This window comes from Lepisma saccharinum, chromosome 8, assembly GCF_977018435.1.
Source record: "Lepisma saccharinum chromosome 8, izLepSacc3.1, whole genome shotgun sequence".
NCBI classification, from domain to species: Eukaryota; Metazoa; Arthropoda; class Insecta; order Zygentoma; family Lepismatidae; genus Lepisma; species Lepisma saccharinum.
In genome coordinates, this window is record NC_139236.1 from 73093183 (window position 1) to 73120673 (window position 27491).

Here is a 27491-nt window from a genome sequence, read left to right on the forward strand (position 1 = left end):
CAGCCAGATCAAGGTACAAAACACGGAAGAATTCTACCATTTTTGTGTGTCGGACGTTCTTTTTAAAATAAGAAATCTGGGTAAAAAATTAGGGGTAAAAAGTTTTGGTGAAGGACAGATTTTTGTAATGCTTATTATTTGTTCAGAAATATATCTTTTAATGATTGTTTAATCATCAATATATTTGCAACAAAATATATAGAACTTAACTTAGGATTTTTATACACCTAGGCCCTGGCCGTCAAGGGTTGTTGCGCCATAGGTAAAAAAAAAAAAAAAATACAATGCTGCTTTTGCATTTGTGAGCAGATATAAGTAAATGTCCCAAGTTAATAATTGCACTAAAAACTCGTTTATCCGAAAAGACTTTAATATTGATTCACTAAAAATAATAGCGTAGACAAGCGATTCCACGTGATATAACATAACATATAGTGTAGCTCAATTAACATTATTTTATTGTTTACTGTGCCATATTCACAACAATTTTTAGATGACAGTACATGTTGAATACAATATATTACGGATTATCCGAAAAGGGCGTGGTCCCATCCAGGGCCGGATTAAGATGGGTGCTACTGATGCTGCAGCATTAGGCCCATTCCTGAAATAGGCCCAGATGAAAACAGACGAGAATTTTCCGAAAGCTGAACAGTTTTCTTTTGCTATATTAACCTGAAAATAAATCTCAGAATGAAATTTGGAGACCCAATTTCGGACGCCTAGACACAGCGTTACTTATTATACAGTTACTATTATTCTTTGCACTGTAACGTAACTATAACGTCGTCGTGTTTATTGTTCACCGAAGATGTCAAGCATCAGGCCCAATTTCGTATTAATCCGGCCCTGGTCCCATCAAATTCAGATAAACAAGTGTTTATCCTGGATCATTCATCCTATTTTTTCAATCATCAGACATCTCTGAACCATGCCATTCCAGTTAGTACGCCACTGAACAAATCATCGTGTCAAACGATCACACCCTTCCCCTTCAAGTTCTAAAACTACAGAAGGGATTATGTTTCGAGCAGACGTTAATTTCGGGGCTAGAGGAGAACTCACATAAGCTGAAGTAGCTAATACCAGACTTGCTCATTTTTTCTGAGCAAGGGAACATCTGCAAGCTCACGTGACTAACAACGTAGAATGGCATGATGACGAAGAGGGGGATGCTTGCTTGATTGTATAATAGTCCATTAACTAATGCGACGTTGCAAGCGAGTCTGCTATCATACCATGTTGTCCAGTCCTTACAGCAAGTACACAAGCTCAACGGCGCGACCCTTATGTCGTCACAAAATCAACTTTCGAGTAGCCAATAAGTTTACGCTCTCGCTCTCTGATTCGATTCACATTTCGGAGTTCACCCAGAATCTTGAGAACCATCGGACTCTGGTCTCGAAAGCCAAAAAGCAGCGGCGATGGAACTGACTACGCATTACTCAATTAAAAAGGCGTTTGACTGGCGCTCAAAGGCCTATTGCACGACGAAGTCGCATCACAAGATTGTAAAAAATAAATTATAATTTAGGCAGAACGTCTCCCTAAGACTTAATGACCATTTGCGACTAGTTGTTATCTCTAAAATACTTATTATTTTTTTTTCAATTTGAGTTGTAAATAGGGCAAGGCATTTGATTGATTGATTTGGATTATTTTACTTCGCTTAGCCATGGACGTCCGCAGGATTTTTTCCAGGGAGGGGCAAGGATGGTATATTTTTCCAGGGGGGGGGCCAACATGGCATATTTTCCCCAATAATAGTGTTCATCCATCATAAAACATTGCTTAAATTTGAATTTATCATGTTCGTGCAATAATTAACACACATTATTGTGGCTGAAATTAAATTATATGTGTGAAATATGTAAATTTTGGTTGACTTTCGTTTTCCAGGGGGGGGCCACGTCCCCCCCTTGCCCCCCCTTCCGGACGCCCATGCGCTTAGCCACTTTTGGCTAACCGCGAATATGAGGATCAATGCCATCATAAAATTGATGGACACTCACAAAAAACACACATGGCGGGGTTCGAGCCCGGGACCCCTGGTGGCTTCATAGCGCGCTGTGCTAACCACTCTGCCACAGAGGTCGGCGCAAGGCATTTGATGATTGAAAGAATGCTCGAATATACAAAAATGTATATCACGAAAAGGTTGCATCACGCCATGAAGGCGTATAGGCGGTGTGGAGTTAGGGTCCCACACTTTCTTGATCACGGCCGAAGGTGGGGGTGATATGATCAGCACCACGTCCCTGGCCGCTTTTACCCCCCTCCCCAGAGTTTCCTCCAGGTACCCACTTTATATGACGCTGGAGTCGCTTGAACAGGTGGAAAAATGACATTTTCTTTACTTTTTGGCAATTTTTTTGGGCCTTTGTCTGAGAGATAATGGTATTTTTGTTTTCAGATTTTATTATTACTGAATATTCCTGCTTGTTAATGCTTGCCCAAACAATGTTTCCAGGAAACAAAGTAGACCTATATTTTCGGTTTTTCAATAAATATTGGGATAGAATTATTTTTGGTATATGTATTTCAAATTACAGATATTTGATAGTTCTGCAACAATCAGTGTGTTTCATACAGAGGGTGTCCAGGGTCACAATGCCCCATTCCTGAATGATTACAGCAAATTTAATTATTTTGTGCTGCCATCCATTATACTGCTCTCTAAAATTAGCATAGTACCTGTTAAGGAACTAACAACAAATTTTTAAAAAAACATTGGTCATTTTTTTTTAAAAAATGGGTCAGTTCTCTTTTACTATTTTTATGTCATAAATGTCCTGCCTACTTATAATACTACAAAATTAACTATCATCTTAAATTTTAGTTAATGATCTCACGTTGAAATATTGCATTGTATGCTTAGAAAATGTAGTTTTTTTTGGGGGGGGGCTTGCTGTTTCTTGGAGCTACCAAAATTGCATGCCAAATCGAAGTGTATTGCAAAAGTTTTAAAATTACGCCAAGCCAAATATTGCAGCTGCTGTAAGAGCCGAGAAAATATTGACCATTTAAAAAAATCTTCTTATTCAGTGATTTTGGAACATTTTTCAAAGTGTTAAAATTCAAAACTTAACAATGGATGATCAAAAAACCTAAAACTATTTGTTTTATATGAAAGTATATAGGTACAAAAAATGTGTGAAATCCACATCATGTTAGGAGGGTAGGAAGTAATGCTCTATTCTATTGTACATGATTAATTCCAAGAGGAAGGAGATCAACCACGAATTCGAGGGAGAAAAAAAAGAAAAAAAAACAACTTTCTGACAGTGTTGCCATCGCAGAGAAAATTTAGTAATTCTAGAGAATCAAAAATATCCATTTTTCAGAGCTTTATAAAAAAATATTGATAGCTTCGTATTACAATCAGTGGCATACCCAATACTTATGTACGAGGGATGTGGGTTATGTGGTCTTCTGGTTAGTAATCAATCCTATATTTGGCCATATTCTTTTAGGAATTCTGCATCAAGGACAGAGTTATGACCCCCACCAACCCCCTTCTGCATACCACTTATTACAACAGTCTTATACTATACACACACAGAAGTTTACAACTATACACAAACATGATCTGGTATAGTTTTGAATTTGCATATTTAATGTGAACAATTATTTTATTTTCTTAATGAATGAATGCCAATGAATTTACTTGAAAAAGTCATGTCACAAGTCGTTACTTCCTGGCTCTTTTTTGGATAATACCCATAATATCAGGATAATTCAGTAACAGATTTCCGAATATTCAAATTGTCATGATACCTATCACAGATAATTAAAAAAAAACCTAATATAATCTAAAGAACGGAAATACAGTCGTTTGGTTAGCAAATTAGAATATCAGATTTTCAATTAGCAATCAATCATATATGTAGATACTCTTCATTCATATATTCTGCTACATATCTTACAGATATCTGGATATTTCATAATCTGTCAAGCAGGATATCTGAACATCTTTCCACCCATTATCTGACTACATCAAAAACAATATCAAGATCACAATATCCGTCATTTTGAAAGCCAAAGTTTGAAAGAGACTTGATTTTACGATAATTCAACACAAATAAGATCTAGTGTTGAAACTTCATCGACCAGTGTTGGCCTTCAGTAGTGACTAGTGCAGTATTCTCTGCTATTGTTGTCTGCATAGGGGACAACAATTACCTACTTGGCTAACACTAAGTTTTCTATTACATTATTAATGTGAATCTTCCACAATAAATAATAGAAATTAAAAAAAAATCATGAACCAACTAAGTTATGAACAGTCTATCAGTCAAACTCCACCACCACCCCCTTTTGCTATGCAATTGTTAAAAGGCAGTGGGAAGGATGTCAGATAGTTTTTGTGCTAGCAGCATCTAATTTCCGGCAAGGGGAAAATATTGATATCTAATTATATGACATAAACGATGCTGTGCAATCAAATTTAAGTTAATTCCTGTGTAAATTATTTTCATAAATAATTGGTTGGTCCTGTAGCACTGCAGTTCTTATTGTAGAGCCGTGCCTGGGGCCTTTGGGGTTTAATAATTCTGGGCCGAAAATTATCCTAGTGGTTCTTTTGGCCTTTCACATGTAATGATCTGTACTGAGCATAAATGTTATACTTGTCAAGTCAGCTGTGATTTGAACCAAAAAGAAGCCTTATGCATTGAAACTATTACAAAACTACCTTTGAATTGGTAACTTTGTAGGAGTTTATTTTCGTGATCATTTAAACTTATTGTTGAAGCTTTTTGGATGTGAGTAAAGTGCAGTTACATTAATTGAGATAATTGTGCAAATGTACTACTAACTGTACGAGTTAAGTGGCAAAATAAGGGTGGAACGGATAAGGGAAACAGGCTCCCTATACAAACGAAATACTCATCTGAAACCAACAGTGTTGTTTTGTGCATCCTATTTCTCCTATTGTATGTAGATTTGTCTTCTCGAGCTAGTCATGTCTTCCACAACCGGACAAGAACATTTGATAGGGAGGATCGAGTCTCCTGGGGGTAAGCGTAACAACTTTTCTCCTGTGATTTCGGCCTGTGTATGGGACTGGTGGCCAGCCACCATCATGAGGAAATTGGGAACCTACAAATGAGTAGCCCAACCAGTGAGGCCGGCAGTCAGTACGTAGCCCTGGCCATCATGGACTGTTACGCCAAGGGTTATTATGTAACATTCAACATACATAACCTCCCTCCCTATACACATTTTAGACTGCTCATAATCTGCTGTAAGGCATGTGCACAGTCCTCCTTTGGAATAGAGTTCAAAATAGCCATCACGTTCTTGTGAATGGTCTCCACATTGTCAAAACACACTCCTTTCAGTATTGTCTTCAGCTCTGGGAATAGGAAAAAGTCAAATGGAACCAAAATTCGCAATTAATGTAGATGGTTAATCACTGTGACCAATTTTCTAGCAAGCAATTCCGATTCAATTAGCAAAGAATGTGCTGGAGCATTTTCATGCATGAAAATGCTCCAGTGGATTAATACGTTTCTGTTCTAACCCTGCTAATTGTTTCCAAAAGGCGATCAAGTACCTCTGTGTAGAATGTCTTTCACAGTGTGCCTATTGGGAGGGTAAAAATTTTGCAGTGGATCCATCCTAATTGAATCAAAAATGGGATGAGCATTGTTTTCACTTTCAATTTTGTGACCCTCACTGTTATCAGTGTGCCCTCTCCAGCTGTTTGACATTTGATGGATGGGTCATACTGGAAACACCATGATTCATCACCTGTAACAATGTTCTATAACAAGGGTTTCCAACTGGCAGCCCGTGGGCCGCATGCGGCCCCCGTTGCCTTTTTCTGCAGCCCGCGAAGCTAATTTGCAAAATACATTAATTTTATTTATTTTTATTAAAATACGTTCTTTTTTTACTGAAGGAACGGATGCTCTGTGAAGAAAGACAATATCACAGGTAGAATTGATTTTGCAGTCAATAATGATCATCAGATGAATCTAAAGTGACCTAACTTTCTTCACACCATGCATTCCACCCCTTCGCTATGCGGAATGAACTCGCCCGCATTCCACCTCTTCGCTATGTGGAATGAACTCACCCTCTTCCGCGAAGGCTTCACTCTGTGTCTTTAGAAACAAACTGCAGAGCGGCGCTATAGAGATCTGTTTTTACTACGCACGAAGTACGAAGAGATTTCCAGTGTTCCAACTCGGATTGTACTGTGACTGATAGTTAAAGTTTGTGCAAATATTGAAATGAGCAATATCTCCATTAAACGTAAGATTGAAAATCAAAATAGCTTCTCCCCAACTTGAATTGCGTGATTTGCAAGGCGATGTGTTCCTTCAAACTAGGCAAGAAAAGGAACGAGAGTTTTTCAAATACCTTTCAAAGGAATGCTTTCCAAACCTTCTTAGTTTTGGGCAAAGAATGACATGGATGTTCGGCAGCACATCACGTGTGAAAGGGATTTTTCTTCAATGAAGTTCATCAAGAACCGCTACAGAAGCAGACTGGCAGATTCATCACTGCTTCACCTTCTGAGACTTTCAAATACAGAAATTAAATTCAAATACAACTTTAATAAAAGAAGCAGATCGGGCTCAATTTTCACATTGAACACTTACTAAGAAGGATTCTTATTTGTATGGTGTGTCTTTAATTTCTTTCAATTCATCAATAAGTATTGGGTTTTTGTGAAATAAATTGTAATTATACAGAAGGTTGTTCCACGTTGATGGTAACGATTTCGGTCAACAGGGAACAGCACGTAGGCATAGCACAGAGCAGCCAGAGCCAGTAGGACGAAAGTAGTGTGTGTTGACTTGCCAAAACGATGGTTGGTGTATGAGTGAATGTTTATATGGCACCAAAAATTCCAGTCTTTTGGGAGGGGTACATCTGTACCCTTTCCGACGTTAGTTATAGTTATAGATAATTACACAGTGCCACATGAAAGCATTCCATGTGTCAAAGAAGGGCATCAATGCAGTGTTCAATCGCCATAGAACTTGCACTGTACCTGTTGCTGGAACCAGTCAAAGTGGGCCTCGGACATATCGGAAGCCCAAGCGTTCCTCCGATGTTGTGCAGAAAGTGAGATCCTTGGTGCGATGTGAAAACCCTGTAACGCAAAGAGTGATTGCACAGGCAGTGCAATGTTTCCCTGCAACTGCAAATCGCATCATAGCCCAAGATTTACAACTTGTGCGGAAGCACAAGGCTCAAGTTCATAAGTTTCGTGCCTCACATGTCCAAGAGAGGAAGACCAACAGTCAGAAGCTCTACGAACGCCATCTGGCAGGGGACCGCTGGAAGTATGTGGTGTCCCTGGCCATCTACTATCGTCCACGTGATGCAAGAGGTCGATCTGAGTGGGTACGTGAATGTGCTGAAAGTTTTCCACGCAGGTTCATGGTTGTTGGTGGTTACTGCCATAACAGCAAACTTCCACTGCTCAGAGTGGAAAAAAGGCTAAAATAAATGCAACCTATTACCAGACGAATATTTTGGAGCCACTTTACAGACATGATATTCCTTCTCTCTATGGCAGCGACACACCTCGTGTTGTCATCCACCAGTACAAGGCTTCCAGTCATACGGCAAAGGAGGAATATGATCGTTTGGGCCAATGTGTTCTTCAACGCAGTCTCCTCCAATGGAAACTCGGCTGCAGGGCCATTGCTGCAAGACAGGGGTATCACGTGGAGCACCACCGCTCGTGGCGTCATGGTTTTTCTTAAGGTGAGGTGGGTTCTAACTTTGTTACCATGGACATGAAACGACCTTCTGTACAATTTTGATTTGTAATTCCATTGTTTTATTGCCTCATTTTAGAAATGTAGGTCATGCGAAAGTATTACATTTTCAGTTCAGTACTTACAATTTTTGTAATTTTTAACCCCCCCCCCAAAAAAAAAAAATGCAGCCCGCCTATCAACTTTTTAAAATAATTTTGGCCCTCGGACCTTTTGAAGTTGGAAACCACTGTTCTATAAGAAAATCAGGTGGTCATCGACCCATTCAACAAGATTTCATGATTCGAACAAGTGTTCTTTGATTAGCAGCCAGTTTAACTTTTCGAACACATACATTGTGAATGTTGACTGGAGACTGGGTACATAAGATTTCATGATGCTTCCACAAGCTGTTTCTTTTGCTTTGGTGTAAATGAGTATGGAACAAACTTGGCATGTTTGCCAAGCTTATCGTGTGTGTGATAATGTGAATACTACCCACACTGATGCCAAACTATTCTAATAACATTTTCATATTCAGCCGATGGTTGGCCGACGTTGCAGTATGAACGCACCCGACATTATCCTCATTTTTGCTTGTGGAGAAACATCCCACTCTTGGATTGTCTTCCAGTCATTCATGCAGTTTTTAAAATGTGCATATCACTCAAACACCTTGCTATGGCTTAATCAGTCCTTTCTACATGCAATTTTCATCATCACTTTTTCCACATTTAAAACAAAACTTGATTGTGGCTCTTCATTTCATCTGGACAATTGTGGCAACAAAAGAAAGCATGCACTCTTCAGCTGTCACCGCTCACTACTGGATGTGTCCTATGCAATAAAATTTCCATAGGAGATGAAGGAAGGTTCATACTAAGTAACTCTAGAAGCGGCACCACTTGTATGTCTACACCAACAATAGTCTAAATGCAGTGTAATCCTCCTCCCTCCCCTCCCCCAAGTAAAAAATTAGCAACCAGAGATCGGATGCAGAAACAAGATAGGGAATTTCCCCTCATCCTCCCTTCAAATACCATCTGTCATGATGATGTCCTTATACATTGACAACCAAAATATATTTTCTAAAAACTGGGGTTTTTCTGTAAGGGGTAGCCCACATTGACCCTCCTCTAGCTTCACACCTGTTTCCCCACAATATAGTGGAAACTTATTTATTCATATTATTTATTATTCAGCAAATCTCTTTGTAGGCTGGGAATTATTACAAAAAGCACACTTAATTTGCTTTGATATGTCAGAATCATAAATGAAAAAATCATTTCATTGTTGAATAGTGTTAATATGCCCATCCGGCTTTATGAGCATAACTGGTAACCATAGTGTGCTCTTAACCCAACTTTTACGGTATTTCCAAGAATCTTGCTTCAAAAGAGAGATGGAAGTGTTGCTAACTGTATGGCCCTGAAAAGAATGTTATCTATATCTAAAAGAATAAGTAATAATATGCCAATACAGAACTGTGATATTAATATTTTCATCATATCATGGTATTGTAAATTAGTAGAAGAAATTTCTGTCAAGTAAAATAGTGCCAATCATAAGTTCTTCAATTACTGGTCTTCACACAAACTACAACATTTAGCAAAGCAACCAAAGCATTCTGAAACTATCGAACCATACTCCACAATTTGAAATTTATTTGTTTTCTTAACAGCAGTTGAAAGGTTGATAGTGTATCTCACAGTGTGCATTTATATATTCTGGTGTTCAAATTCAGCAATGTTATTTTTAATACACAACAAATATGCACCTCCCAACACACACAATACGATTTTATTTATCTAGCGGTTACCATTCACTTCCATTTTGCATCACTTTTCTATCTTGTGGTTTAATTGTGACAGTCAGGTTGAACAGATGAAATGAATGAATGGGACAAACTGATTGTGCCACTTCCTGCATTCGAGTACTGCATGTACCATCCTGGCCTAATTCTTGAACTGAAAAAGGAGGAAAGACTCAAACTTCATGCATGATCACATCATGTTCAGTGGGTGGCAGAACATATCAACACCAAGCACCAGGGATACAAGCTTGCATGTAGCTGATATTGAGCAGGTTTCTAACCTGGGACTTTTGGCTTCATAGTATTTGTCACTAGCCACTTTTAGCTCTACTGTTATATACATATGAATCAAAATAAGTATTATGTCATGAAAAAGATAAAAAAAAAATTAAAGAAAAAGCATAAAAATGTAAAATTTACCAAGGCAGATTTGGAGATTAGAGTGAAGAATAATGTTCTGTTTGTCCCTTGCCTACTTCCTCCCGGCATGGATACAGCAGTAACAAGATGACACAAATGTTACAATAGGCAGCACAGCTGTTTTACTTTGTTTAATAAAAACGAGAGTCAATGCTTGTTCAGACACTACTGTTGATATGACATTATACTGTCCATTATGAGGGTATTCCTTGCTCATGCATTATCATGTAAGTCTTGAACCACAAGTGTGTAGATCCTTGCATTAACTACTCTACAAGGAATTGCAACTGCAGAGCTCTGTTGCAATGGCTGATGATTGTTAAATCAATATAGCTCGTTGGAATTAACCCCCCTCTGCTTCTCAGCAGGCAGTGCCACCACTTTGGTCCACGGCCAATTGTTCTTAATGAGGCTGATGACTTCTTTCCTGCTGCCCTAGAGTGCAGCACTGTCGGAAACTTGAACTGATTGTGTCACTTCCTGCATTCGAGTACAGCATGTGCCATCCTGGCCTAATTCTTTTTTTGTTCTTGGAATGACGGATGTTGAATTAGAATTGTACTTGAACTGAAAAAAGAGGAAAGACTTAAACTTCATGCGTGATCACATCATGTTCAGTGTGTGGCAGAACATATCAAGACCAAGCACCAGGGGTACAAGCTTGCATGTAGCTGAATGATTAGTGCTCTCTTCTTTAGTGCAACTGGTCCTAGTTTCGATCCCTGCTGGGAGTTCCAAAATTTCAGTGGCGAACCAGCATTATCAGTGCAATTGGGGAGCTACTTGAAAGAAATAGTGGCAGACTCCAGCTTTGAAAGACTAGTAACAATACAACTTGATGAGCTGGGCCCCTTCTCGAATGTGCCGATTTCACTTTCCTCAGACAGAGTTTTATTTGAACCTTCCCAATGATTTATCATCAATGTTGTGAGGAGATGACAATGTTTCAACAAATGTTTTATGCTTTTTGAGAAGAGCAGGTCTTTTACGCTGTATCTGAGGAAGTTCATAACACTATCCTTAGCTTTTGTATGTGTTGTGTTTTGTTCTGTGGAGGTCCCATTACAACATGCACTTTTAATCCTTCTCAAGTGGCACTTTATATCTCTTTTTAAGGATTTTAGATAAGGAGATTTTTCCTCATGTACTTGGAAGGGTGCAAAATGGCCATACATGCAAAATGACCCAAAACGTTTAACTATCTCAATTAATCAAGTGGTCCCACACAGTGGCCGTGCAATCTAAGGTGGGAACTTTGGGCTCTGGCTACAGGATATGTGTAGGTTTGGGTCTCCTTGTGAAAGAGTAACAACTTTTCCTGAGATTTCGGTCTCTGTATGGGACTGGTGGGCACCCACCATCTTGAGGGAATTGGTGAGCTATGAATGAGTAGCATGACCCGGTCATAGAAAACCTACACCACCAAATGAGGGTTCTTCGTGCTGACCATACGTCACCCCGTAACTGGTTGAATGATTTCCCACCTCTGGTGGGAGCGAGGACAGCAGTCAGTTGGTAGGCACTGGCCATGATGGGCTGTTATGCCACAGGTTATTAATCAATCAACAATCTTCTAGATAAGATGCAATGCACGTAATATGTTTCATGCATGAACTGGAAGCAGACTGTTCCTTTTTCCCTAATGACTAAATCAAAAATTAATTTTCATTAATTTATAATAAAATAATATGTTTAAATATAAAGACACCGAGGCAACAAAGTTCAAAGTAAATTCTTATACTTGAAGGAATAACGTCATGCATATATTTTGCTTCTGGGAAAAGTACACACATGAAATATATATATATATATATATATATATATATATATATATATATATATATATATATATATATTTGCAAACCATATTTTTTTTCCATTATTGTTAGAATGTACAGACAAAAGTAACTATTTTCCTGTAGTTTACGGTTATTACAAGCATAAGAATTTTTTTTTTTCGTTGTGACCTTTCAGGAGAACACACACTCCCTTCATCCGACATTTATTTTCATTTTGACTAAAGATACAGTTATAACAATGGCTAGCAATTTTTTTTTAAAAAAAGAATCTGTTATATAGTGGATGTTGTCAATGTTATATTGTTGTAATATAGCAATTTAACTGTGAAAAGAAGCAGTCTGTTTTATTCTTATTTAAGACAAAAAATCTTTGATCACAGTATTTTTTATTTAAAATTATGAATCCCAAATATCATCAGGTAATTCAAAGTCATCATTCTTTTTACAAAGTCTCTTGATGTTTTCTGTTACATTAAATTTTAAAGATGGTGGCTTACTCCATTTGTGAAAAAGAAAACTCCATACTGGATCTATGTTACCATTTTCATTATTGAATTTATTCCAGTGTTCTTCTGCAATGAACGAAGCTTTCCAGACATTCAACTCTACATACCCCGTCAATCTTTTTAAAACCCTTCTCTTTTTAATCAAATGCTTCTCTTCGATGATGTGAGCTGACAAACCTGTTCTTGGGTTTAGATTTATAATGTCCAAATCGCGTTCGTGCCATCTTATTGCAATTTCCTTGCTGTTTGTCCTACATAATCCTTTGAACATGAACAACTTATATTATATATTCCTGTGGTTTCCACATCTGGTAGAGAGTTTCTCATTGTGAATTCATTAAATGTACATTCCAAACTTCTTGGTGATCTAAAAATAATTTTGAAATTAAATCTTCTAAAAATTTTGGCAATTTTATGTGAGAATCCCTTGTGGAATGGAATGCACACAAATTTCATTTCAACAGATTTTTCATCTTTGTCTGTATTTCTCTTTTCCTTTAGTTTTCTTGAAACTTGTTTTTTGATTTGGTTTATTCTGTTAGTGTGAAAGCCATTTCTTTTGCTATATTAAAAAGCCTTTCTTCTTCATTTTGAAAATAAATGTCTGATGAAGGGAGCATGTGTTCTCCTGAAACGTCACAACGAAAAACTGTTTTCTTATGCTTGTAATAACCGTAAACTACAGGAAAATAATTCTACAATGCAAGCAATGCGTACATACAAGAAGAACAAAAGTAACTACTTACAGTTACTGTTACATGAAAAAGTAACTTACTTGTAATTGTGTAATCAAGAATTTTACTAAAAAAACTCATTTTTCATGTGATACTTAGTATTTTCCATGCTTGTGTCAGTCTATTTGTCATGCTGTTCTGCCTAATGAACTAAATCTCTTTCTTTCTAATTGCAGAATCATCATCCTTGATTCACAATCACGTCACCTTTCACCATCATGGTGAAACCCCCTGTTCCGTTCCTAAGTACTAGTGCCGCAGGAGTGTGAAACTCAGAAGCCTCCTGCTGCTCGAGTGCTTATCAATGGGAAGGGACACCCTACAGAGTCAACTGAGGCGTAAAACTCACAAGAAGGTAAGATCTCACAATACTTCTCAACAAATCTGCTTGTTATGTTTATGCTAAACCTTTGAATGAATGAATGCTTGAATGAGTTAAAATTTTTAGGCATGTCGGCACACTTCAAAGCATATGAGGAAAAATCCTCTTACTTAAGGCTCAGGTGGACTTTTGACTGACGCCAGGGCAGCTTTCTCAAATGTTCCTCTCCTTTCAAAAAACGAAAAATTACATATGCTTAGAATTCCTTTTAGAGCATTCATGTGAATCTTCATGTGGTTTGCTTTTGCTGTTGTCTAGATATTCTCAATAGTTTTGTGTCTGCATTAAGTGAAAGCAAACTACATGGAGATTCATGTGAATGCTCTAGAAGGAATTATAACTAACTAACTAACTCTCTAGCCTTCTTAAACCCGAAGGTTCATGGCTGCAGCAACATAGGCCTTCCATCTGTCCCTATCTTGAGCAAGATCTATATACTCTTTTCCATCCCTACCGATTTCCTTTAGGTCCATCTCAACGTTGTCCCTACATCTTCGTCTTCCTACAGGTCTCTTACCATCAGGTTTCCCAACAAGAATCCTGTGAACTCCTCTTTCCTCTCCCATTCGTGCCACATGGCCTGCCCACCTAAGTCTTCTTGATTTAAGCATTCTAATATCTGGAGATGAATACAAATTATGTAACCTTCTCCACTCACCTGTCTCCTCATCCCTTTTAGGTCCAAAGATTTTTTTAAGGACCTTATTTTCAAATAATCTCAATTTATGTTCCTCTTTCAATGTAAGCGACCAAGTTTCACACCCATATAATACTACAGGCAAAATTACTGTTTTGTATATTTTAACTTTTAGTTTCTTAGATATTAAACGAGAAGACAAAAGTTTAGGAACAGAGAAGTAACATGCATTTCCTGAATTAAGCCTACTTTTTATTTCCTCTTTAATATAATTTTCACTTGTTAATATTACTCCTAAGTATTTGAATTTGGAAAGTGGTTCAAACGAGTAGTTATCAATAATTAGATTTTGATTATTACCTAACACTTGGTTTCGGCCTGTAAGCATATATTTAGTTTTCTCTTTGTTAACTTCCAAACCTCTCTCTTTAGCAGTTTTGAAAAATATTTTAGCATTATTCTTAATTGTATTTATATCATCCCCTAATAAGTCTACATTATCTGCATATGCTAACAACTGAGTCATACCATTTAATTTTAGTCCTTCGTTAGTTTCTTTTACCTTCCTAACAGCATATTCTAAGGCAAAATTAAAGAGCAATGGAGATAATGCATCTCCTTGTTTTAACCCATCATGAATTGTAAATTTGTCAGACATATTAATACCCAGACGAATTTTACTTTCTGTTTCACTGGTGCATACTTTTATCATGCTAACAAGCTTCTTAGGTATTCCAAACTCTACTAATATATTATATAATTTATCTCTTTTGACCAAATCATATGCTTTTTTGAAATCAATGAATAGCTGATGGACATTTGGTTATATTCCCACTTTTTCTCAAGTGTCTGTCTGATGTGAAAAATTTGATCTGTAGTTGATCTGTTACGTTTAAATCCACATTGATAATCACCTATAATTTCATTAGCATATGGGGTTAGTCTTGTTAAAAGAATGTTAGATAATATTTTATATGTTGTTGAAAGTAGAGAAATTCCATGGTAATTATTGCAGTTCATTTTATCACCTTTTTTAAACACAGGAACAATTATGGATTCTTTCCACTGTTGAGGGATTTCTACTTTACTCCAGATTAAACAAATTAATTTATGAATTTGACATATTAACGAATTTCCACCATATTTAATTAACTCAGCTGGTATTAAATCAATGCTAGGTGCTTTGTTATTCTTTAGCCTCTTAATAGCATCTTTAACTTCAGTCAAGTTAGGTTCTGGAACTGAAGGTTCTGCTGTGTGTACTTCATTTACTTCTGATTTATCTCCTACATGAATATCACTTGGGTCAGCTAGAAAATCACCGTCTTTATCTTTTATCAAGTTTACTTTAGGTTGCCACCCCTTTCTAAATTAATTTACACCTTTATATAAATCTGTGATATTTTTGTTTTTGCTGTTTCAATTTCGTTAATTTTGCTTTTCATGTAATCTCTTTTTTTACTTCTAAACGTGCGGTTAACTTCTCACTTTATTCTATTATAATTGCTTAAATTTGTATCATCAGAGTTATTTAACCACCTAAGTCTAGGTGGAAGGAATTATAAGCAGATCTAATTTTTTACACTTTGGAATATCATAGCAGTTTTCCGAAAGGAGAGGAAAATTCGAAAAAAGCTGCCCTGGTGCTGGCCAAAGGTCCAGCTGAACCTTAAAGTTAAAAAAAAGGGTGTAAAGAACACATTGAGAAAAGTTCAAAAGTGTAAGGTTGTAAAGAGAGCTGCATAGGACACACGCAGTACATGAAAGAGGTAAGGAGTCACTGAAAACTTCCTCAGAAACCGTATAACAGGCCTGCTCTTCTAAAAAAAACATTTCTTAAAACACTGTCATCATCTTCCAACATGAATGATAAACAGTTGGGAAGATTAAAATAGGCACAATTGATGAGAATGTGCTGAACACTTAAAATAACATTACACACACAACACATTGGAGGGTCCAGCCCTTGCAGCAAATTACCATGTGTGAGACAGCGGTGTCCAATCTGAAGCCGAGTTAAAATGACCTCTTCTCGATGGGAGGGATGGTACGAGAAACATCATGCACCAATGGTGGGCTTCACAGCTTTAAGCTTGTTCCCCGTTACCTCATTCCACTTTTCCTGCTAGGTGTCAAGAATGGAGAAACAAAACACATTCTACAGGTCCCTGGCTAGTCTTTTAATTATCCGAGTGATTTAGATTAAACTCAAGAGACAAGGCAGAGGAGGGCCTACATAAACTAAATTACTTGACTACATTCACATATATGTCACTGTATTGAGAGCAGTATATGATGAGCTTTGTAATTTGAAATTTCAATTCATACGTAGTACATCTTCTGTGTGTGCTAAGTCATAAGGTAAAGTACATCTCCATGCTGGAAGAAAATAAGCACCACTGACATTATCAGACATAAGCCAGAAAAGTAATAGAAGAGAATGGAATGGTGGTGATTATTTACAAATAATTATGGAAAGGAACGAAAGTGATGAATTAGTCTCATCAAAATAAAAAGTATGGCAAGTAACTGCATCACTGTACTGTAACTACATTAAAATTGATTTTTGGATCTCTCGTGTCAGTGCAAGTAAATGATTTACTCAATTGTTAAGAAAATTAATAAGAATTTAGTGTTGAAACGGAATAAAATGTGTTTTTTTATGAAATGAAAGGAGAAATTCTCAAAAGAGTTGAGTGGCAAGTATATCAAAATCTACAGCATAACTCTTGCACATATGAGATAATACTATTACCTACTTAATCAGAAAATAAAAAAGTAACAGAAAAAATAAAAGCTATTGACAAATAGTAGTATTACAGTTGTAATAAATAAAAGTATACTTCTATAATAATAATAATTAATGGAGTAACGTATGGCACACAAAGGATTTATTATAACAGCTACCAAGCCAACCTAGCCTCCCCACGATTCCATAACTTACTTTGTACCTTCTCATTACTATTGGGTACCCTTGGACATGTAAACCCTATTGCCATCTCACTTAAATTGTTGCTTGTCCAGTTGCACTTGTTCCCTCAATTGCAGGAAGATGGCAGTAGTGTTCACATGTGCAAGGGGCCCAATAGCAGCAAGAGATTGTAACATACCTAGAATGGAGATTATACTAAGAGCTTCAGAAGCTTAGAAACTTCAAGGAGAACAACCCCCTCTATATAACGGTGGGATTTATACAGGATTTGATGGACAAGAACATGTCAACTTCATGCAAGTCAAACAACTGTGTAACAGACTACACTACAGCAAATTAATGATTGAATTAATTTCATGTACATTATAGTTTTATTTGATGAAAATCAATATACATTTCTGTTGAATCAAAACTATCACTAAGTACATCCGTCAGGTCTTATTAATTCATTAAATTACAACTGTCAACTCTCTTAATGCATGCAACTATCATAATGTATTGTGATCCTTGATTTCTCTCTACCCATTATCTACAATGGAGCACTTAGAAAAGTATCAAATCCTTTATAAATATCCATACTGGTACATTTTCACTTTACGACAAGTGATTACATTTTTTAAACTTCTATTGCACTAACACTACTGCAGTCTGTTTATTGTTCTTTCAACCATTCTCTCGCCGTTCCAGTAATATTTATTATTTTTCGTAATTTCTTGCATAATGCAATATATGAATTTCATTAAAACGAATAATGAATTGGCACTTGGAATCATTTTCTCCTATGTTCATTCGTTCTTTCACACACTTCTTACACATGCCCGAAGGATGGGGATGATTCATTCTCATTTGCTCATAAATGAAATGATGCAATGGAAGGAAAACAAAAAAAACAATATTTCTTTCCAAATTTCTAGAGAAAGAATACTAACGGAAACATAAGAAGTAAAAAGGTTCCTCCTGTGGATATATGATATCCAAAACATGCAGTTTAATGGGTACTTGCAAATAAAATGAAATGAGTCCCAAGGAATTGGTTGATTAATTCACACTTTTTTCTTGCCCACTGCATGTTGTGGCATAAAAGATGAGCAGATATGAAATAATTATTCTGATTGTCAATTTCAGTTGTAAGTTTGCAATGCAACAACTTTCAATCCTTGCATCAGCAAATTGTAATGGTCAGCAGACGTAAACTCTACTTACGCCCAACTCGATGGGTGAATATGTGAGAGTTGCTGTTTTTTCTTCTTAGAAAGATGTTCAGTTCGAAGAAACTTATGAGCAAATGTGGTTCATTTTGGTGCTTACTGAGGAGGTTTCTCACTTCATGAGATGGACCAAGAAGCAGGTAAACCTATTTCTGCTATTTTACTCGGCAAACTTTTATTTGTGAATAGAAGAGCCAGAAGAATGTGTCTATCAATAACAGACTGATATGTTGTTCAAGGAAGAGAAGGGAGTGCATGGGTGTGAATATGTAGTTCTACTTCTTTTTATGTAAGGCTGAGAATGATAAATTGTATTCATAGTGCAGGATCAAAACAAGATTTGCAAAGTTTGTTGTCTAATTACTCCTAAGAGGAGTATGATCTCCACATTCCTTTGTATACAATGAACTCAATAAGTCAAGTAATCGGTTACTAACTCCAACTTTATACATTATTAATTAGTTGAGATCTGTGCTGATTGGAGGACATTTTTAACCTTTCTTCCATAAAATATACACTATACATACCTATATACATCACACTTACCCATATACACACCATCTTAACTTTTTGATATGACCAAACATGTGCTATGACACGAAAAATACTGTGAGCAAGTGGGTACGCCATACAAGCAACAGATACTTGACCAATTTGTGAGCAACCATGCATACAATGGGCTAGCACTTTTTAAAATAAATTCCTAGGTATTTGCCTTTAGGAAAAATATAGGTTTGGTTAGTGAGCCTCTTAGTATACTCAAAATGAGCATTACAGCCAATGTTTTCGCATAGAAATTGATTTCACTAGGATACATTAGTTTTAATTCATTGACTTGTTGTTTCACATTGACTTTATGCACAGAAAGGCTGAACTTACAGTTTAAATGGTATCTGAACCAGTGTGCCATGTGCCTCCAAAGATAAATTAGTGCCATTTCATACCGAGATTGTGGTACGCTGTCTTAAACAACTGTTGCTATTTAAAATTTCTCCAAGATGAACCAATATATTCACATAATCTGAATATATTTTGAAATAAAACAGTCTTTTATACTTCCACATTTAATGTTACGAATGTAAAAACGTCCCTTGGACAATACTCATTTTGCAATAATTTACCAAATAAACTCATGTTTATTTATGCATTTAATGCAAACACATACTTCATTTTCAAATGCATTAACAATCTGCTTATTCAAAGAATACTAAATACGCATTAGCAAACATTAATAAAATCCAGCTCACTGTTACATCTGTAAAAACAAACTTACATAAATATACACAGATGTGTGTGTATATACATAAGCATATAGTATTATTACATCAAGCATGTCTTTACAATTTATGAAATCTTAAAAGAGATTTCTTTTAAAAAAATATTCTTTGGGTATACAGCCTGATACAACACACAAAATAATAATAATACAACTTATCATAAATTTATGATCTATCAAAGTTTTCTTACCAATTCCAGACTAAAAATAATAAAAAATCGAATTAAATCTTGTATAAATTTCTCATATTTTTGGTGTTATTAAATATATTACACGTGATCTATATGGATTTCAATGCACCCACGCATGCACGCACGCATTCACACACACACACAACAGGTTGAAAAATTGGTTTTGGAAAGAAAAAGCAAACACACACATACATACATTCATGCATATTAGAATTAATAACACACAAACTCATTTGCGTATTTGCACTCCTCTAGATATGATTCCTATTTTCTTGTGTTCCGTAGCATTTAAATAGTAATAGTTTTAAAATTCTGTAACATTGCTAATTTTTCACACTCTAATATTCTTCATATGACCACTAGAACTCTTACTACTAAAATACGAAACATAGGCCATTTTGAATATTAATAATAAAAAAAAAACCTTGGAAATGTGAGCTATTGTCGTATTGTTTACACTTGGTAAGAATGTGCTGATATGTGCTGTATTTCTCAGTGTTCCTTCTCAATCATATTTTCCCCTTACCATTTTTAAATGTAACTAAAAGGTCTTATATTTAAAGAAAGAGAAATAAGAAATAAATAAATGCACTATTTAACAAAAAAAAAAAAATCACTCTTGATTTACTACCTTGCAAATCTCAAACGTGGTATGGCTGTCCAGCCTTGTGGAGATTCGAGAAACACACATAGCACTATATATTTGCACCACATCAGCACACATCTGTTTTGCATGTCCAGGAGTGTTCATTGCTACTTAAATGGTCCACGATACTCTAGAAACAAACTCTGGCATAGCCATAGAGAACACTATGCCGGCACAAATTCCCGTTATCAATGAAGCTCCGCCGAACATACCTGCAGTAGCTGCATACTGTGGTTCCACCATTCTGTAATGGAAATGATCGTCTGAAACAATGATTGTCCACAACAACAATAATGGCATAATAGATGACCACATTAATGTTTGTATTGGATATCCATCTACAATGCAGTGTTGGAGAATAAATCTGTACAAAGATTGGGTTGAGGTGACTGGTATGACAAGAGATTAATTTGCTTACGCTTGCAGCTGAAGACTTGTTTGTTTCATTTTTGTACTAACCCTTATATTTGTACAAGCTGATTAAACAAATGCATTAAATGTAATATTAAGAATGGGTCAGATATGTAAGTATTGTGTTGGTATCAGCTGATATATGCATATCAGTATAGAGCTTCATCAGTAAAATTTCTAATAATTTTACCACTATATATCTATTAATAGCCTTTAATTTAATGTAAAATTCTGCTATTTTGTTATTTTTATAATTGAACAGAACCAAATTTATTGCTGGGCGAGGTTCAGCTGTTGCTGTTCTACTACCTAGCCAAACGTACAGATTAATAATGCTAAAATTAAAACTTACAAAGATATTTAAAATAAAAATCGACCTTGTCCCACCATAAAGTGGCTCTGAGGCTCACCTATCCTCAAATCAATGGGTACCTGGGGTGTAAAGGTGGGCTAAGCGTGGTGCTTTTCACATGACCTCCAAAATGACTGAAATCGAGAATGTGTGGGGTCCTACCCCCCCCCCCCATCCTGTAAATGTGCCTTCATGGTACAGTGCTATGTGCACGAGGAACTTTACCTTTAAGACAGTATTGAATTATAAAGCATGCTTCATACCCTGGATTTGTAAAGTAAATGTCTAAATATGCAATTTCCTTTTTTAAGGAAAACCTTTTTGCAGTCAGCTGATTATATACTAAGGATGCGAATAAACCATTCATGGTCTTATTGGAAAATTTATATCGGAATACTATCAGTACCTATAATTTTTGTATTGGTATTATTTATCCGCATCTACAAAAAATTCACATTGATCCATCTGAGATATAATTAATGTTAATTAAATATTAATTACTTTCTCTTTTAATTATCAAAATTTCTAAAACTATGCATTTATAACAAATTTGTAAATTCAAGCTTTTGCAGATGCTTACTCTCATCTTCCTAGGCTTTATAATGTATTTGCTAAAAGCTATTATCACCATTAATTTATTACAAATGAAACTAAATAATTGCTTACCCTGGACAGTACATCATTCCGAGCGAGCTGTAATATCCGCTAGTTAATCCGAGCAGGCTAGCACCAACCCAATATGCCCAGTCATTCTGGATGAAAACTGGAAACGATCTGTCCAAATTCTGTGGCAGGTAGTTGCACGCTATGAAGAATGGGATGAAGAGAAGCCTCAGGACAACAGGAACTACTAGGTACTTTGGTGAAGGCTGTACGGAAGAAAAAAGAAATGGCATCAGACTCAAAATTTATTCCCTACGGTGAGTTGTATAACATCTATAGTGAAACATTTACTTTACATTTTTCTGGGGAAAACATAAAACCTGGGAACACAATATCAGATTGCACGTATGCCTATCTTATTGCTATATGCCAAAAGATGCATCAATTGCCAATCTCAGTTTTCTAGTGGTTAGAGCAATGGGTTGTAAAAGGCAGAGGTTCTGTAAACGACCCTCACCTAAGACAATGGTATTTCTTTTGGAGGTGAATTAATGCACTTTATCCATTTTGATCCCTTAATGCACAAAAATGTAGTTTGTCAGGATATTTTATTCAGATATAATTAATATACACAGCACAGAAATTGAAATAAATAACACATTTCCATTGTCTGAAAAAAAAATTCTGGTTTGTATCATTGAGGAAAGAAATTTTTACAGGATATCAAATCTCCATTCCTCAAGAATTCGCCATATTAAATAAACAGGGAGTCAAAAAATGAAGCATGCATAAAATTAACAATGTCTTTGACATAAAAAGTTTTCATTTCTTGATGATACAAATAATAAGTTTGTGGGACTAAAATCTATATATCCAAATTATTTTAATTTTTTGTTGTCGTTTACTGTTCTGAAAAAAATATTTTCTCCTGTCCCTATCAAAATATATTTTTGTAACATTGATTGATTTGATTTATTTTACTTCCACATTTCTGCCACTTTCTGGCTAATCATGAAGAGTGATGATATAATGAAATTGATGAAGGGAGACTCACAAAGAACATCCATGTCCAGGGTGGGATTCGAATCCGGAACCCCTGTGCTAACCACTCTTGCCACGAGAGTTAGTATAATATTTTTTTATAACAGAATTCTACTCTATTCTGGTAACACTATTAAGCCTTGTTTCCATGTTAAAAACTAGTTTAGTTCTCAGTTTGAGGAAGACACTCATATAGGGTGGAAATGTCATGTGTGAAGTCATCTTAATGTATAATAAAACTGCCTTGGTCAGCAACTGTAGAATTCTATTGTGAAATATATTTTTTACTCGTAAAAATTCAAAAATTGTTTAAAGTGTATGGTTCAAAATGTGTGTTATAACTATGACTGCTAAGTTGCAATAGTGCATGATATTATTAACTTTATAGTATTGTTCAGTTACATATTGTGATCTTTGGTGATCCCTGCAGAAAAACAAAATGAAACACGAACACAAGGAACTTACAAATAAAAAAAACTACAATGAAGTGAACATTTAAGAAAACTACAAAGTGAAAACTTACCCAAGTAAACCACATTGGAAATATGTTCCCTATCATTGCAAACAAATTAAATGTTAGGAAACACGTCACTGCTGTGAAGTACTTCTCAGTCAGGAAGAAATCTTTATCCCACATCTTGATATCTGAAACAAAGAGGAGAGAGAGTGATGAATGGCAACAAAATGTACCACTGAGCTGTTAACATTCAAGGCAATGTGCATTAGAGCTTCAGAAATACAGATCTGCTTTCAGAGGCTTCCGTGGAAATTCTGAAAGCAATAATTCAGGGTCCAACCAACACCATGAGTTAATGACATGTGTTATTTCACTTGGCATTGTGACAGTGATATTAGTACAAATAAGTAAATGTGAGCAAAGGAAAACTTAATCTCATAATAATACATCACTACATATACTAGAGTGCTGCAATGAGTGCTTTTCGCTCGAGCGGCAAATAGTTTGCACGGGCAACGCTAGATGGCATGCAGAATTGATAGGTTTTAAGCTCGGGCGAAAAAAGTTTGAACGAGCGGAATACACTCGAACACTATTAGTACACATATTTCCATCATTTGTCTATGGTAATGGATCCTCAAATATGAATCGTGCAGTAAAGACGAAGTGAAATTGAAAAATAAGTGAACATAGTCATTATCTCCATGTTAAAATGCAGTTTTGTATATCTTACCGAGATATGTGAAAATGAAATAGATGATTATGGGCTGAAACTACCAAGGCTGACATTTTATGTTTCTTCGATTATTGTCACATTAAAATGATGTTAGATTGTATGTTATGTCCTCCTCTGTAGCCGAGCGGGTTAAGGCGTTCACTCGTCTTGAGATCGTTCGCTGCGGGACGGCGTAGGTTCGAATCCGGCTCTGGTCGGAATTTATTCGGCCTACGTATAGGGCCGGTGGCAACCCACCATCGTGAGGAAATTGGGGAGCTCCGAATGAGTGAGCGGTAACCCGGTCGAGAAGACCTACAATGGCTGGGGGTTCGTCGGGCTGACCACCCGACACCCCATACAGGTCTAAGATCTCCACGCTATAACAGGTGACGGAGGAACAGTGTGGGAGGGAGACCAGCAGTCGGTAGGTAAGCCAAGGCTCTCAAGGGATGTCGCACTGTGGGTTATTATTATTGTTAGATTGTATGTTATAACTGCATTTTATTATTTCGCAGAATATGATTATCATTTTTGGTAAGTGAACAATGATGTACTTGTGGCACTGTGATACGAAATTTGTAATTGCTTAGGCAGCTCTGTCAGCATGTGTATCCATTTTACGTTTCGGTCTGTAGATATTGCATACTTTCATATGTATTGTACTTGAGCCTTACATAATAATATGCGGAATTATGATTTAGAATTGTAATTGCATGGAGTGGTTTCCTTCCATGTATGGGTTTTAGGTTGACAGTGCTGCTCATTAGGTTCTGAAATACGGGACATTGCCAATCATTCCACTGCGAGTGCAGTACAATCGAGAATGTTTTAAGCAAAAGTGGTCCAATGCAGTACTCTAATAATATACACAGTGATCAGAACACTACAAAATACAAGTAGCTATGATACAGCTATTTTACTGCAAATGTAGTTCACTAGCTCAACTCATTAATGTTACACATTAATTTATAACTGTTGTGCTACTTTGAATATTCAATAATCACATGCCAGTGTTTCACCATGACCATATTTAGAACTTTATTTAGGAGTTGAAGTATTTATATACAGTATTATTATTATTCATGATGTGTGAAAACTGTTGAAATTACACAAAAAATCTCTGTACCATGTTGCTTAGTATAAACTAAGGTCTTTATGTAATTATTATTATTGCTGTGAACCTGCAGTGTGCAAGTTAATAGCCATCATTTCGCTCTTTCATTTAATGAAAATTATTAAATTGCTATGTTCATTACAACTTGCACTTGTACTATCTTGTTATTAGTGCAATTTATGTTCTGGAATCAACTGAATGAAAAGTCTTTCAAACTTCTAATTTTCTTTCCTGCTTTCAATACTAATTGCAGTTCATTGACAAATTATTGCAGAACCTGTCCAGATTAGATGGTTTGGACATATGGAGAGGATGGGACCAGAAAGAGTATCAGCAGTAGCATCCCTGCACAAGATGGGGGGGGGGGGGGAATAAGGCCCAAGGAAAGAGCAGAATGCTTGTGGAAAGAACAGGTAGTGGAGTGTAAGAAGAGGATTGGACTGAAACACTTTGTATGAGAGAGGAGTGATGGAGGAAATTAAGAAGTTGAAACTTTTGGTTTCTATGCCGACCCAGCTAGAGCCTGAAGGATGATGACTTTTAGCAGAAAATAGGGTTGTATATTTGAGTTATGTAACATCACAAAATGTAAGAAATATGCAGAAATAGGTACATACAAAATGTAGCAGCACATATGTGTGTTATGTCTACTCTTTAACATGTTAACTGTCACAGGAGTTGTATTTAACTCACAATAGTTTTATGGCTGAGGCCTCGTGAAGCATATTTAACTCGCATGTCTCTTCACCTTGGGAGCCTAGAGGTGTACAGGCAACTCACACTACCATGCTATAATATACATGATCCGTGAAAAAAAAATCCAGATAGTTCGTGAAAATCTTATTTAGTGATGCTGTTATTGTTACAATTAATACAAACAATTTTAAAACTACGACGATTGAGTGATTCATTTGCTTTATTTTACTTCCCCTTTTGTGCCACTTTTTGGCTAATTTTCAAAGATGGGTACGAGTGATGACATGATGAAATTGATTGATGGACACTCACAAACATCCATGCCAAGGCCGGAATTCGAACCCGGGACCCCTAGCATCGTAGCGTGATGTGCTAACCATTCTGCCATGGGGGCCAGCCTTTTAAAACTATGGATCAAATGTACATTAACTTCCTTTATATTTATTTTTGCATTAAAAAAAAAAAGGTCACTCATGAACTGTTTTCACGATTTTTTTCCCACTGTGTGTTTGGCCTTGAATTATTGCTGGCCAGCTCATTGAATGATATCGATAAAATAGTATATGGCAGTCATGTTACAAATAACAAGACTCAATACTCAGAAAAAAAAAACAATAAATATGCTGTGAGCCAAATATAACTCACATGGCGTGCAGCATAATAATTGATTCTAGCACCATGCGAGTTGCCTATGACTCACGCACATAAAATGATTAAAAATAACAATTTTTCATCTAATCAGCAAGAAACATATTGCTTTCGAAGTTTTTATTGTATTCTCATAAAAAATCTTGACCCCCGGGATTTTTTTTTTTATTGTGGCAGTCAACATGTTAAAAAATAAAAAGGTTCTTTCAACGGCCAGGAAAATAACACTAATGGATTAAACTTAACCATGAGAGAGCATTCATTATACATTAGTCCTAGTGCCTTACCTGCATGTATAGCAGGGAAGATGGATAACGTGACAAAGAACACCATGAAAACATTGAAGCATTGTGGGAAGCACTTCTTGAAGATAGTGAAGTAAGGAGTCGAAGGTTTCACACCTTTGTTTTCATTCACTTTGGCAGTCTCTTCTTTCTGAGCCATGTGCTCATGGTAACGATAGAACCTCTGGAAAAGAAAACAAGTAGATTTGTGTATTAGCGAGCCTTATCTTTACCCGAGAGGCCAGGTTTATGCCTTCCTGTCTATTGTGGCAATATTGCTGGACATGCACATACTCTAGAACAGAATTATTATAATCATTTAATAGCAGAGATGGTTAATTGAGAAGTGACCAACATCTGAAAACAGAAGTATGATTTGCTTAGCATTTAGAATTAAAAACTTCATGATTAGGAGAGAGTGGGGGAATAAGAAACAGGGGTAACAAGAAACTTATTTTTTCTTTTCTTAATTTTTGAAAGTAAAAATTTGAAAAAAATTCACAAGCTAGCCCCATTAATTGTCTATCACTGTAAAAAAATAATCAGGAAGATTGTGGTTATGTTTAAGATTATTCCATCATTTGGTTATGCTTGTGTGAAACTTTTGCATGGGAAAGTAGCATTTTCACACAAATATTATTTTCTATAGAAAATACAGAGTATACATTCTTGATATTTTTACGTGATTCTGTGGACAAAAGATAGGACTTTCTGGTGTATTTTGTTAATTTTCTGTCACAAAAATAGATAGTGATTATTGTCATGTATCTTATTACCCCAAATATGAAAAGTAAATGGGGGTAATAAGATACTGCAGTATCTTATTACCCTTTCTGAATGATGACGGCGACTTTGATTTCTCATCATTGCAAGCAGAACAGTCATCTCATGAGGATCAAGAA

The 27491-nt window shown here is 36.1% G+C and overlaps 1 protein-coding gene across 1 annotated transcript in view; it reads right to left on the reverse strand.

Annotated features, from left to right (window-relative positions):
* Nucleotides 1-17308: 17308 nt before the first annotated feature.
* The window catches only part of Ent2 (Equilibrative nucleoside transporter 2), a 127620-nt gene continuing 117437 nt past the window's right edge, over nucleotides 17309-27491 (reverse strand). The window contains exons 9-12 of the mRNA XM_083126923.1: nucleotides 26593-26773; nucleotides 23196-23317; nucleotides 21695-21897; nucleotides 17309-20509 (exon numbers count right to left, since the gene is read on the reverse strand). Coding sequence (XP_082983049.1) covers nucleotides 20377-20509; nucleotides 21695-21897; nucleotides 23196-23317; nucleotides 26593-26773 — 639 coding nt within the window. The 3' untranslated portion in view covers nucleotides 17309-20376. The remainder of the gene's footprint in view (nucleotides 20510-21694; nucleotides 21898-23195; nucleotides 23318-26592; nucleotides 26774-27491) is intronic.